Source organism: Chaetodon trifascialis, chromosome 13 (genome assembly GCF_039877785.1).
Source record: "Chaetodon trifascialis isolate fChaTrf1 chromosome 13, fChaTrf1.hap1, whole genome shotgun sequence".
Classification (NCBI taxonomy): domain Eukaryota; kingdom Metazoa; phylum Chordata; class Actinopteri; order Chaetodontiformes; family Chaetodontidae; genus Chaetodon; species Chaetodon trifascialis.
The window spans coordinates 1371768-1386821 of record NC_092068.1 but is presented as its reverse complement, the minus strand read 5'-3'; the positions used below and the strand labels follow the sequence as shown (position 1 = coordinate 1386821).

The 15054-nt window shown below is 41.0% G+C and overlaps 1 protein-coding gene across 2 annotated transcripts in view; it reads left to right on the top strand.

The window, feature by feature from the left end:
- pcca (propionyl-CoA carboxylase subunit alpha) overlaps window positions 1–15054 on the top strand; it is a 56114-nt gene that overhangs the window by 20995 nt on the left and 20065 nt on the right. For both annotated transcript variants that reach the window (XM_070977483.1, XM_070977484.1), the window contains exons 10-11: window positions 616–718; window positions 7227–7321. In XM_070977483.1, the coding sequence (XP_070833584.1) occupies window positions 616–718; window positions 7227–7321 (198 nt within the window). The remainder of the gene's footprint in view (window positions 1–615; window positions 719–7226; window positions 7322–15054) is intronic.

Genomic DNA, 15054 nt, shown 5'->3' with positions numbered 1-15054 from the left:
GGCGAAACCCATGGGCCACTACACCAGCGTAAGGTCTGACAGTTGCTCTGAGGATTTCATCCCGGTAACTAACAGCAGTCAGGGTACCATTGGCTATTACATGGAGGTCTTTGACGTCTATCACATGTATTCTACGTGAACCTGCTCTCATCTGTCAAGAGAATGGGGCGCCAGTGGCAGACCTGCCAATTCTGGTGTTCTCTCGTGAATGCCAATGGAGTTGCATGGAGCTGGGCTGTGAGAGGAGGTCAGGCCCTCATGCCGCCCTCATGGAGTCTGTTTCTGACAGTTTGGAAAGAAACATCCAGATCCGTAGCCTGCTGCAGGTCATTTTGTAGAACTCTGGCAGTGCTCTTGTTCCTCATCACACAAGGGAGCAGATACACCCGTTTTCACTTTCATTTGCACCAACTTGTTCTTCCTATAATTCTGTGTTTTACACAGCATCCTGACCTTTTTTTATGGTAAATCATCTCCTTCAACTCCCTTCAACCGTTTATCTATTAATGTTATTAGTAGAGATTCTAACTCTGCTTTTACTATTATGGCAGACCAGTGGAAAGACTGAAATTTGTGTATGCTTTGTAATTGTCTTTGTGTGTGTTTGTGTTGCAGGGAAGGTTTCCGGTTCTCATCCCAGGAAGCAGCATCCAGCTTTGGAGATGACAGACTGCTCATTGAGAAGTACATAGACAACCCCAGACACATAGAGATACAGGTATAATATAATACAGGTATAATAATAATATATGTGTGTGTATATATATAGTCCAATACACTTCAGCATAAGTGATGTTCTAGAAACTCAAACTAAATCCCAAAAGCATACACCACTAAAAGACGGACATGATTCACTTCTCCTAGCTGAAGAAGGTAACAGCGCATCATGATTGCTTGGCATTCACTCACCAAGATCACCAGTTTTGAGACTATTTCATCATGGCTGGTGAATTTGGCCTACTGTCAATTCAATTCAATTCAATTCAATTCAATTCAATTCAATTCAATTCAATTCAATTCAATTCAATTCAATTCGTATAGCGCCAAATCACAATAAAAGGTGTCTCAGGACACTTTCCATATAGAGCTGGTACAGGCCAAGCTCTTTTATCTACGGAGACCCAACAATTCCCTCATAAGCAAGCACTTGGTGACAGTGGCGAGGAAAAACTTCCTTTGAACGGACAGAAACCTCAGGCAGAACCAGGCTCTGGGTGGGCATCCATCTGCCTTGACCAGTTGGGTGAGAGAGAGAGAGCAAGAGTGAGACAGACAGAGAGAGAGAGACAGAAATGCATCACAGTAACAATGACAGTGGATGTAATAATAGTAGTAGCAGTTGTGGATGTCAGGCAGAGCCATGGCAGGAGACATAGCTGTAATCCACAATCCAGATTCAGCCACTATCCATGGGAACCTGCAAGACGACAAAGCACAGAGACTCCAGGGAAGAAGCTAAATTACCAACATGCGTGGTAGGACATGAAAGAGGGCAGATGGAGAGAGAAAGGACAGAGGAGCTCTGTGTATCCTTGGAGGTTCCCGACAGTCTAATCCTATAGCAGCATAACTAGGGGCTGGTCCAGGGCAAGCCTGAGCCAGCCCTAACTATGAGATTTATCAAAAAGGAAAGTTTTAAGCCTACTCTTAAATGTAGAGACAGTGTCTGCCTCCCGGACAAAGACTGGAGGATGGTTCCACAGGAGAGGAGCTTGATAGCTAAATGCTCTGGCTCCTGTTCTGCTTTTGGAGAAGAAGAACCATCAGTAGGCCTGCATTCTGGGAATGCAGTGTTTGAGTGGGCTAATAAGGTACTATGAGCTCTTTAAAATAAGATGGTGCCTGACCATTTATGGCTTTGTAAGTAAGGAGGAGGATTTTAAATCCAAAATTTTACCGGGAGCCAGTGCAGAGTGGCTAATATCTGAGAAACATGATCTCTCTTCCTTATTTTTGTCAGAACACGTGCTATAGCATTCTATAGCAACTAGAGGATATTCAGCAGAATTTCAACGAATTTTGGCAGCCTGATTATAAGGAATTGCAATAATCCAACCTGGAAATTACAAATGCATGGACTAGTTTTTCCTGCATCGTTTTGAGACAGGATGTGCCTGGTTTTTGCAATGTAACATAGGTGAAAAAAGGCAGTCCATGAAATTTGTTTTACATGGGAGTGAAAGGACATGTCCTGATCAAAGATAACTCCCAGATTCTTTACAGTGGTGCTGGAGAGCAGCGCATTGCCATCCATAACTGCAATGTCATCAGAAAGTGATTTTCTAAGATGTTTAGGGCCTAGTACTAAACCTTCAGTTCATCCATGTCTTTATGTCCTGAAGACACATTTGTAGTCTAGTTAACTGATTGGTTTCTTCTGGCTTCATTGATAAATATAGCTGGGAATCATCTGCATAGCAATGAAAATTTATTGAGTGCTTCCTGATAATCTTCACTAAAGGAAGCATATATAAGGTGAATAGAATTGGTCCAAGCACAGAACCCTGCAGAACTCCGTAGCTGATTTTAGTGAGCACAGAGGAGTCGTTATTAACATGTACAAACTGAGAGCAATCTGAAAAGTAGGGTTAAACCATCTTAGCACAGTTTCCTTAATGCCAATGAAGTGTTCCAGTCTCTGCAATAGGATACCATGGTAAATGGTGTCAAATGCAGCACTAAGATCTAATAAGACTAGTACAGACACAAGTCCTCTATCAGATGCAGTTAGAAGGTCTTTTGTAACTTTAACCAGTGCTGTCTCTGTGCTATGATGCACTCTAAATCCTGACTGGAAATCCTCAAATAAACTATTGTTGTGTAGAAAGTCGCACAGCTGATTAGCAACTGCTTTCTCAAGAATTTTTGAGAGAAAGGGAAGGTTGGATATCGGTCTATAGTTGGCTAAAACCCCTGGATGAAGAGTAGGCTTTTTAAGTAGAGGTTTTATTACAGCTGCTTTAAAGGACTGTGGTACGTAGCCTGTTGATAAAGACTGATTGATCATTTCCAATAAGGAAGAGTCAATTAAAGGTAAAACTTCTTTAAGCAGCTTAGTTGGGATGGGGTCTAGAATACAGGTTGATGATTTTGATGATGAAATTATTTTATTTAGTTTGTGAAGGTCGACAGGTGAAAAGTCTAAAACTGTGATAGGTTTAATAGGTTTCATGTAGATTCTGATGGAAGCCAACTGAGTCTAATACTGAGATAAATGCAGTGCTAAGGCTGTCATTATCAATGTAGACATGTACATTAAAGTTACCTATAATCATTACTTTATCTTTTTTAAGGACTAAACCAGAGAACTCAGCTATAAATTTGGAGTAAGGTCCAGGAGAGTGGTACACTATAACAAATAAAACTGGCTGCACTGTTTTCCATTTTTCATGTGAAAGAGTGAGTACAAGGCTTTCAAATGAGTTATAGTTGAGTTTAAGTTTAGGGTTGATTAAAAGGCTTGAGTCAAAAATGGCTGCAACACCACCTCCTTAGCCACTGCCTTGAGGAATGTGAGTATTAATATGGCTCGGAGGTGTAGCTTCATTTAGGCTTACATTCTCTTCATGACACAGCCAGTTTTCAGCCAGGCAAAATAAATCAATATTATGGTCTGATGTTAACTCATTTACTAAAACGGTATTGGAGGACAGAGATCTGATGTTAAAGAGTCCACATTTAATTCTCCTATCTTGTTATAGTATTGTAGTGGTTGTTTTAATTTTTGTTAGATTTTTATGTTTAGCTCCTCTTCTCTGTACTTTTGGTTTACTTAGTTTACGTGGCCAGGGGCAGACACAGTGTTGTGAATGACAATTCGGCCTTTAAACCTCTGTAGTGTGACATGCAAACCAACTTGTTGTGCAGCATCTGAGAGGCACCACGACACCTCAATGAAAAGTCTAACATGTCAGAATTTTTTTGTCTTGACATGCCTAGTGTGACATCTCCCATGATATGTTCCTGAGTGTTTACCAGTCAGGTACTGTCTCCACAGTGCAGTCAGGTAACCATGGTGAGGAGGAGGAGGAGGGATGTTGAGGTTACTGCTGTCAGGTGGGACAGTGAAAGAGAGTATGTATAAATAATGAAATGTATCATTAATGGGTCAAAGTTTACACTGCCTCTTGCATTTGCTTTTAATCATTCAGCACATACAGAGCTATTTTTTCTGTGCTTTTTTTTTTGGCCGTACACAAGGCCGCCGGCATCACACACAACGCTTCTTTCAATTTGATAAAAAGTTGCTCCACTCACCTCCCCGATTACATCTAAACTTGTGTGTGATTGTGAAATAAGATGTGTTGTGATTATTCAGGGTCATACGTGCATAGTCTTGTCAGTCACCTGACCAAGGCACAGCAAGAGTTTATGGCACTGTGATTGTTAGATCTGACATGGTGACCGTCGTCATAGACAAAAATATCTTGTAGTCTCATCCTGGCATTACACATGACTGGGCAGTCCTGATCATGAAGGATCCTCTCAGGGGTACAACACCTGAAACTACTCACAGATAACTTGCCTCTCTATAACAACACTAGAAGTAAGAGGAACTAGAAGACCCTCTCAGGAATCATATTAGGTAAGTTGAGAAGACACGAGTCAACACATGATCAAAACTCAGAAAGCTACTGGAAACAACACCAGTGGGTCCAAGTAACAGCTGTTGGTCGATAGAGCAGTCACCCAAGACTAGCCAGACCAACCTGAGCACTGCCTGTGCCCCACACATGGGTACTTGAGTGCTTGGCACTATACAGTGCACTGATAACCTTCATCAAGAACTCAATGCAGCTGTGGAAAACGACACTGGAAGCCAACTTCAAGACCATTGCAGAAGTCACCATCAAGTGTGGCATACACCAAAGTGATGCACTGGCCCCCCTTGGAAAGTACCTTAAAGATTCTCACATGTGAAACAAGATTCTCCAGGACTGTTGAACTCTTTGGCCTCTATTCTAAGCATCATATCAGAGGTAACCAGGCATCACTCATTACTTGCACAATATCTTATAAGTGGTGAAGCATGGTGGTGCATCATGCTGTGGGGATGTTTTTCAGAGGCAGGGACTGAATGGAGTAAAATACAGGGATAGCCCTGATGAAAACCTGGTCCAAAGTGCTCAGGACATCAGACTGGGCTGAAGGTTCACCTTGCAAAAGGACAGTGAACCTAAATACATGGCCAAAACAATGCAGGAGTAGAGTGAGTCCAGACTTTCACCCAATCGGATTTACAAAGATGGACTGGCACAAAATCCCCAAATCCAGGTGTGCACATCTTGTTGCATCACACACAACATGATTCTAGTCTGTAATTGCTGCTGAAGGTGCTTCAACTTAGTACTGAGTTAAGGGTCTGAAAACCTATGTCAATGTGATTTTATTTTCTTAGTTTTTATTTTTAATAACAGAATTCAGGTGAAAATTGGTGCAGTATGTTGTCTGTTGCAAAGTGTGATTGGGACATATAGTTTATTATTACATTTCAATAATTAATTATTATAGTAGTTATTATATAGTTTAAACATGCAGTTGTGCAGCCACTGATTAAAAAACCTGGACTGGATCCCACTGTTATGGCTAACTTTAGGCCCATTTCCAAACTGCCTTTCGTATCAAAGATCTTAGAGAAGATTGTCTATTCTCAGCTTTTTGACTTTTTTAATGACCACAACATTCTTGAAATTTTCCAATCTGGTTTTAAAACATTGCACAGCACAGAATCAGCACTCTTAAGGGTTTTTAATGACATCTTTTTAGCTACTGATTCTGGTCACTCAGTTATTCTTGTCCTTTTAGATTTAACTGCTGCTTTCGACACAGTGGACCATGATATCCTAATTGCTCGCCTGGAGCAGGGGGTGGGCATCAGGGGTCAGGCGCTGGCTTGGTTCAGGTCCTACCTATCACACCGGTCTTTCTGTGTCGGCCTTGGTGACTCTGTGTCCTCCACTGCTCCTCTCTCTTGCGGGGTTCCACAAGGCTCAGTGTTGGGCCCACTTTTATTTTCTTTATACCTTCTTCCACTTGGGTCCATTCTCAGGAAACACGGCATTTTATTTGATTGTTATGCGGATGACAGCCAGATTAATGTCCCCCTTAAAAAGACTGACTCTTCTGCACTTAAGCCATTTCTAAATTGTCTGGATGACGTCAAAGCTTGGATGGCTCGAAACTTTTTAAATTTTAATGAGAACAAGACGGAAGTGATTGTCTTTGGTGGCACTTCCGTGACCTCCCCAGTCGACCTGGGTTCCCTGGCGCAGTTCGCCAAACCCACTGTTAATAATCTGGGGGTAAAAGTGGACGCGGAACTAAAGTTCGACAGCCAGATTAAAGCTGTGGTAAAAACCAGCTTCTTCCAGCTAAGACAACTTGCTAAAATTAAACCCTTTCTGCACAGACAGCACTTTGAAACAGTAATACATGCCTTTGTAACCACTCGGCTTGATTACTGCAATGCACTTTACATGGGGGTCAGCGGGTCCTCCATTGCACGTCTGCAACTAGTGCAGAATGCAGCTGCACGTCTCTTAACTGGCACTCGAAAGTCTGAGCACATTACACCGATTTTAGCTTCACTTCACTGGCTACCCGTCCATTTTAGAAATCATTTTAAAATTCTTTTATTTGCTTTTAAAGCCCAAAATGGCCTTGCCCCAGTGTACCTCTCTGAGCTTCTGCACCCTTACGCACCTACTCGATCCCTCAGGTCAGCTGACCAGCTGCTCCTGAGGGTTCCCAAAACAAGGCGGAAGCTCAGAGGGGACCGAGCGTTTGCTACTGCCGCCCCTAAGCTTTGGAATGAACTGCCGTTGCACATCAGGCAGTCCTCTTCCGTGGCCACTTTTAAATCTCTTCTTAAAACGCACCTCTTTTCCTTGGCTTTTAACACCACCTAGATTGTTTATTTTATGTGCACAGGTTTTTTTTTACCCTTTATTTATTATGTTTTCTGTTTCAATGTCTATTTTATTGTTTATTTTATTGTTTGTTTTTTGTTTGTTTGTTTGTTTTTTTAATGTACAGCACTTTGAAAACCTTGAGTTTATTTAAACTGTGCTTTATAAATAAAGATGGATTGGATTGGATTGGATGAGCATTAGCTGTTTTAAAAGCAGCCATTATGACAAAAAGGTGAAAGTTGAATGTGACAAAATTCATTCCTATTGACTCTCATTCACCAGATACAAAGAGCGAATACTGTGTGCTTCTTGTAGGTTCTGGCTGATAAACATGGTAATGCTCTGTGGCTGAATGAGAGGGAGTGCTCCATCCAGAGGAGGAACCAGAAGGTTGTTGAAGAGGCTCCAAGGTTAGTGAGACTCTCTGCCTTCTCTTGACAATTTTTTGTCTTAAATCAATGTGAGCAAATGCAACCCATACTTTAATATGGTCGAGATTTAGACTGGCTAGGATGGATGGTTAATATTATCTTCATGTGTTACCTCATCTTCTGTCATGTGTATGTATGTAAAAAATCTTTAGAGATGATTAACTCGTAACTGAAAAAGGTTCCGGAGTCCTGGATGTTTTAAGCAGAACTGCCACACAGTTCGGAAGGATATCTCCTAGTGGGGGAGTATTTTACCCTTACTAGACCCATGAGACTTACTACATGTCCAAATAAGGTTATTCTTCACTCAGCTATGCATATTTGAGGGCTCTGTTGTGTGTGGGTCCTAAATGCCTACCCAAGCCATGTTGTATAGTACACTTGGGTCACATGTAATAAATTATAAGGGGAGGCTGGCAGACTTTCTCAAATTGGGGTGAATTAAGTAAAGTCTGTCTGTTGAACAGCCCAGATAAAGCCTAGCCATATTGGGACAGCTGCACTGTCCAGTCATCTGTAGGAGAGTTTGTCATGTTGATTTTAAGGCTGAAAGGAAGACTCCTTCACAGATACCCCCTTTTTGGTCATGTGATCAGCACAAACTACCACTATTTTACTATTACTTACTATTAAGGCACAAATTAGGAATCTCTTCAGAGTTTAAGTTGCATATACTTAATAAACAATACACAATAATATACTTTATATAGCAAATTCATGCACAAAATACAAGTGCTGAACACAAAAGCAGATAATGAAAACATCTATCATAAAACAATAAAGGAAGGAAATTATATTGAATTAAAAAGATTAGTATCAGGTTAAAAAAATGAGAATGCAATGGTAAAAAGACTGTGACTGGATTAGATTAAGAATGTGATTTTCATTGGAATATGTTCTGTAAAAGCTGTAACTGACAAATCGCTTTCTGAGACACACCAGACAGAAGAGCATGAAGTAGTCCAGCCTGGTGGTGTAACAGTTAAGGTTAGGACCCAATAGCAGTGCTACCTGAATGTTGAAGTCTCTTAAAGTCTTAGGTGAGGCTGCCTTAATGCTCCGCCAGGAGCAAGCAACAGTTTCAGGTTTGGCAAGCCAAACAATTGGCAGTCCGACTCAGTAACAGATCCAGGAAGGGCAAGGCAATAAACGTAGTCAGGTGCAGAAGGCTGAGGTAGTTACTGGAGGGCAGAGGAGCAGACGAAGTCAGAGGCAGGCAGGGTCGATACTGAGAAGGGAGTCTGAAGATAATTGCTGGAGAGTCTTGCATGAGGGCAAAGAACAATCTGGCAACGGGTGAGAGTGGGAATGTTTCACACTGATATAGACTCATAAAACTAGTTTTGTATGGACGTGAGTTTATTCTAATTAGGCTGAAATATTTTTCAGTCCATCCCCCAGAGAAAAATCCTGACCCTTGGACAAATGCCTGCCATACTTTGTGTTACTAATAGGCTACATTGCATTATGGAGTGTAACATTTTCTGTTTTGAAATAAATTGACTATTGATCAATAATTTGTTTGTGACATTAAATGTACTGTGTAGCTGGAAATCGTTTACAGCAGGGGTGTCAAACTCAAATTCACAGTTGGCCAAAATTAAAAAAAAATTGTTCCAAGTGGAGGGCTGGACTGATACAATGTTTATTGAAAACTGATTGAAATGACCATACTGCACATATTGAACCTGGAAGTAACACAGCCTGTGGTGGAAATTCTTGTGAGCTGAAGGAGGGAGTTCACCAGGAGACTTCAGATGTGTTATGCAGAGGTATTTATTGCAGGCTTGATGCATCAAGGAGAAGTTGATGAGCAAAACAATGTCCACAAGTGAACCAAGGTAGTGCCACACCAAATTCTGAAGATGTCCCTCCTAATGGGGTGTATTAATACCCCAAATGTCACGTTTTCCTTTCTATTCCTTGAATTATTTCCCGATTATGGATATTCTGTACCCTCTTTCTACATTTCTGGTACTCTATTGGATCGTCAAAACCCAAACAATAGCTCCTACCATACTTATGTATGACCTGACATCCATCCCTCTAACTGAGGATACTTTTGACTTAAATCCCTTAAAATGTCACCTCGAACATTCCTCCTTGAATTGGTCTGGTTTCAGTCTAGACAGTTTATCTGTAAGACCTTGGTTACCTCACAAGGAGAGAATTCCTATCTGCTGTCTGCCAGAATGGCCTCCAAATATTATGTTAATGTGTCTCTGTCTGAGGCCTCTGTGTTGTCCAACCCTGAGACCTTTGGGCACCTAACTGTACAGAAGGCCTGTGATAGAAAATTCCCTCACACAGCCTATAAGTTACTGCCTATAAAACAACATTAATCATTAAATAAATGAAAAATCAGTTGCATTCATTTCTTATGGCTTTATCTGCAGCTTTCCGTTTCCTTCAAACAAAACCAAAAATGCCCAAAGAGTACAAAATTTAAACATATATTAAACCTGAGTGTGCTGCTCTCTGATGCGCACTAGTCTAAGCCAGATACTTGAACCTGGAATTAACACCACTCATAAGACCGTTTTTATCTATAAACAGCAACATTAAACATTAAATACAAGACAAATCAGTTGCATTCATTTCTTCTGGCTCTTTCTGCAGGTTTTCCAGAGTAATTTACCTGTCACGGTGTTTTGTTTCATAGTGTCTTCTTACATTATATTCTTTCATGACAGCCACAGTCTCCGCACATAAGACAAACAGCTTTGTCCTTCATATCCGCGAACATATACTCTGCCTCCCACCTGCCTTGAAAACCCCTGTTTTCAAAGTCCACCATACATTTAGCCATTTTTTGGGGAGAGGTAGCTAAAAGTTGACCACAGGTAACTAGCTCTATCAGGCTGCTGATGAACAAGTGGGGCAGGGACTCGCGCTCGTGGGCTTTTGATTGTCAGGCCAATGCACTGGCAGTGCATTGTGGGACTTGTAGTACTAGCGGTGCGTGCAATATACCAGCAGGCCAGCTCTAATAATAATTGGATGTTATCATGCGGGCTAAAGATAATTCCATCGCTGGTTTTGGCCCGCGGGCCTTGAATTGTGGTTTACAGTGATGAAAGTGGCTTTAATGTAGCATATTTTCTTGTCATTTACATCATTGTCATGGCCATAACGGATGTGACGTTAACTATATTATTAAATATTATTTTGTTATCTGCAATCATGTTGGACCTCTGACATTGAATAAAAATCAGATACGGACATTTGAGTAATAAGTTTGAGAACCTCTGATCTACAGTGTTGAATGCAGCATTGAGATCTCACAATACAAGCACAGAGAGCTTTTTCCTCATCAGAGTTTATTTGGAGGTCATGGTCAGGTAATTAAAGTGATTAGGGCCAGTGTTTATGGAATTATCATTAGTTGAAAAAAAGAACCTTTGGATTGTTTTTATTTTTAAGTTCAGAGAAATAAGATTCTGCATTTCTGATTGCTCCATTATATTCTGCTATCTTTTAAAATGGCGTGGTTGACCTGAAGTTTTCTCTTTCGGCATGTCCGTTCAGTTTCTTTTGTGATGGTTCATACTCTGTTTTCTCCGTGGTGGTTTTTGCACCTGACTGGAGCAACATGAACAGTAACTGATTGTAGTATTGTATTTACATCATCCATTAGATCAGGACTTGAATGGCAAGTCAATCCAGACCCAGCCCATATTGTCAACTGGTGCACTAGGTCATATACTTCACACTCAGCTCACCTTCCGGCCTGCACAGAATTAGTGAGTTCAGAAAATGAACACATCCAATCCCCAGTGGAAGAGGTCCAGTCCATCCTGAGAGTGATGGTCAATCAGCTTGCTAACCCCTGGCAATGAGCCTAAAAGTCCCCAATTCATAGTTCACCTGCTCTACAGATACTCAAGGAGAACCACAAAGCTTGTCTATTAAATGCAAGAGGTGTCACTTGAGTGTATTTTCGTTGGCCAACTGTTGTATTGAGTCTGAAACTGAGTATTTTTGTGAGTTTCCTGGTATCCTGAAGATGGGTTTTTTGTTGAGGTATTCATTGGAAATTGAATTGTGGATTTTGTATTGAGCATTGACTGCCGGGTTATCATTATGGATTTTTCATGTCAAACAAAAATAGTCTAATTAGGCCTATCAATTGTTTAACCAAAAAAAAAAAAAGTCTGGCCCTCACAGAAAAATTCTGGCCCTTGGACAAACACTGTTGTGGACACCTGTCCTACCCAGTATTATACATAGGCTACAATACGTTATGAAGTAAAACGTTTTCTATTTTGAAATGAATTTACTAACTAATTTCCCCTCGGGGATCAATAAGGTATTTCTGATTTCTGATTGTTGATAATTATTATTGTTTGATCATTTGTTAGTGATGTTGAGTTTACAGTGTAGCTGGAGATTAGTCACTGCAATCCTATCCCAAGATGAATTTGGTTTTAATGTGGCTTGTTTCCCAATCGTTGACATCATTGTAAACTTCTGAATTGACACTGGAGTTACTCCGGAGAATTTGATATTTGACGACGCCATCCTACACCTGCTGCAGCGTACTCACTCCCACCTAGATTGTAGGGGCAGCACTGTGAGGATCTCTTTCTTTGATTTCTCCAGTACATTTAATACTCATCCTGGGTGAGAAGCTGCAAGTGATGGAAATCGACACGCCCACAATCTCCTGGCTCACTGACTACCTCACAGACACACCACAGTTTGTCTGACTGGGCAACGTTCTGTCTGAGACTGTGGAAAGTAGTACAGCAGCACCACAGGGGACTGTCTATCTCCCTTTCTCTTCACCTTATACACCTCAGACTTTTAGTACAACTCTTCATCGTGCCACCTACAGAAGTTTTCGGACGACTCAGCGGTGGTGGGGTGTATAAATGATGGACGAGAGGAGAAATACAGAGCACTGGTGGTAGATTTTGTGGAATGGTCTATTAGAAATCACCTGCTACTTAACATGGCCAAGACCAAGGAGATAGTGATTGATTTCATTTGGAATCTATAATCCTATAATGAGGTATGTGGAGCATGAATATGGCCTTGTCTGCCTTGTGCTGGCCCAATCACAAGATTGAGTAATACACTATACTGCCAAAGGTATTGGCTTGCCTGCCTTGACTAGCATATGAACTTAAGTGACATCCCATTCTTAACCCATGAGGTTTAATATGACGTCAGTCCACCCTTTGCAGCTATAACAGCTACAACTCTTCTGGGAAGGCGTTCCACAAGGTTTAGGAGTGTGTTAATGGGAATTTTTGACCATTCTTCCAGAAGTGCATTTGTCACACACTGATGTCACACACAACAAGAAGGCTTGGCTCTCAGTCTCCGCTTTATTCATCCCAAAGGTGAAGGTCAGGACTCTGTGCAGGCCAGTCAAGTTCATCCACACCAAACTCTCTCATCCATGTATTTATTGACCTTGCTTTGTGCTCTGGTACACAGTCATGTTGGAACAGGAAGGGGCCATCCCCAAACTGTTCCCACAAAGGTGGGAGCATGGAATTGTCCAAAAAATCTTGGTATCCTGAAGCATTCAGAGTTCCTTCCACTAAGGAACTAAGGGGCTAAGCCCAGCTCTTGAAAAACAGTCCCACACCATAATCCCCCCTCCATCAAACTTTACACTTGGGTGCAGCTGCTTGGCCATGGAAACCCATTCCATGAAGCTCTCTATGCACTGTTCTTGAGCTAATCTGAAGGCCACGTGAAGTTTGGAGGTCTGTAGCAATTGAAAGTTGGTGACCTTTGTGCACTATGCTCCTCAGCATCCGCTGACCCTGCTCCGTCATTTTTAGGAGCAAGAAAATTTCACCACTGGACTTGTTGCACAGGTTCGCGACCCATTCTTTCGCAAATGTTTGTAGAAACACCTGTGGCCATGGAAGTGATTGGAACACATGATTTCAATTATTTGGATGGGTGAGTGAATACTTTTGGCAATATAGTGTAAGTTTGAGAACTCCTGCATTAAATCATCAGCAGACAATAAGGGAGAGTTGGCATGTTATTTTGACATGACATTATTTAGACATGTCATTTATATGCAAGATAACATTTTCTGCTATTTCAGATGTAAAATATCAGTCAGTCAGACAGAACCATATCCGAAACTGATGAAATGTGGACAGAAAGACCCTGTGTAATGGCATGGTCTAAGGCAGGGGTGTCAAACTCATTTTCACCCCAGGCCACGTCAGCGTTATGGTTGCCCTCAAAGAGCCGGTTGTAACTGTAAGACTGTATAAATGTAACGACTCCTTAACATATTGTTAAATAACTGTCTCTGTATTTGATTATTATTTATTCAAGTGTACAAATATTGTGCATGCATTTACATAAATGGAAAAATATTTGTCAGCACATCGCTCTGTGTTATTCTAACATAAATCCCTTTCATTTATCAGGTTAAGAAACCCACATTACTCCTTCAATCAAAGATCAAGCTTTTCAAGTGAATAACAAAGATAAATATCATCAACTATGGTACAACAAATAATTGTGAGCTGCTAAGAACATGTTTGACAGACGTGTCATTTTGCAAAAACCAATCGCTTCAGACAGCCTTGCAGAAGGCATACATCCATTATACATTGTATCTTCATTATATCATCCAGTTCCAGAACCTTTCCCCACAGAGCCTCTCGGTGGATAATGCAATGATAAATTATCAGAGGTGTGTGGCAGTTATTTTTTGTATTTTGGCTTTCACTGGTACAACCAAGCTTCTTTTTTCTCTGCACATTGGAGGTGCGCAATTGGTAGTTAGCCCCAGCAACAACCCAGGCTATTTTAGTTTTACTTACGGAGCTCTGGACCACATCAAAAATGTCCCTACCCATTGTCGTCCCATACAAAGCAGCTACATCCAAGAGCTCCTCACTGGCAGTGAAGTCTGCCTTCACACCTCTTATAAAAATGGATAGATGCACTGTGTCCATGTTGTCTGTGCTGCTTGGGTGATTTCTTCAGCCACAATAAAGCTAGCTTTCACTGCTGCATCAGTTTTGGCTGTAGCTTTTGTAAACATATTCTGCTGGGATTGCAGTCTTACTTTTACATCTTGGACAATATGATGTTTTTCGTGGAGGCTAGATTTAGCATAATAGGGTCCATGTTTTTTGGTCAAAATGCCGTAAATTGTACTCCTTCATCACCGACACTGCCTCGCAACACAGAAGTCATACTGGTTTTTCTCCTTCATGTAGAAACATGTAGTTGCTTTCCCATCTTTCATTAAATTGCCTTCCCTCTGAATCAATTTTTGTCTTTCTGGACATTTTGGGATTTTTTTGTTGATCTTTTTCACCTATCACTCATTAGAAAACCACTTTAGTTAAATGACGGATGCAGGATTTCATTTCACACGTCACAAAATCGGCATGCATTGTGGGAGACGGAGTTTGTGGTCACTGTACGCTGTAAAGCAGCATACATTTTTATTTTAAGACAATCATATGCCTTTTAAGCTCTCGCAGGCCACATAAAATGCAGGCCTTGAGTTTGACACATGTGGACTAAGGTTTGACCACAGTTACAAGTTGGTTCATTAACATTATCATCTTGTATGAAGCTCAGATCTCCCAATAGATATGAGAAGTAACTAGGTTTCTTCTCTGTGTTATCGTCAGTGTGTAAATTAAAGTCACCAATAATGATTATTTTGTCATAATAATCATAATAAGCTGATGATAGACAAGAGCTCAAAGAAA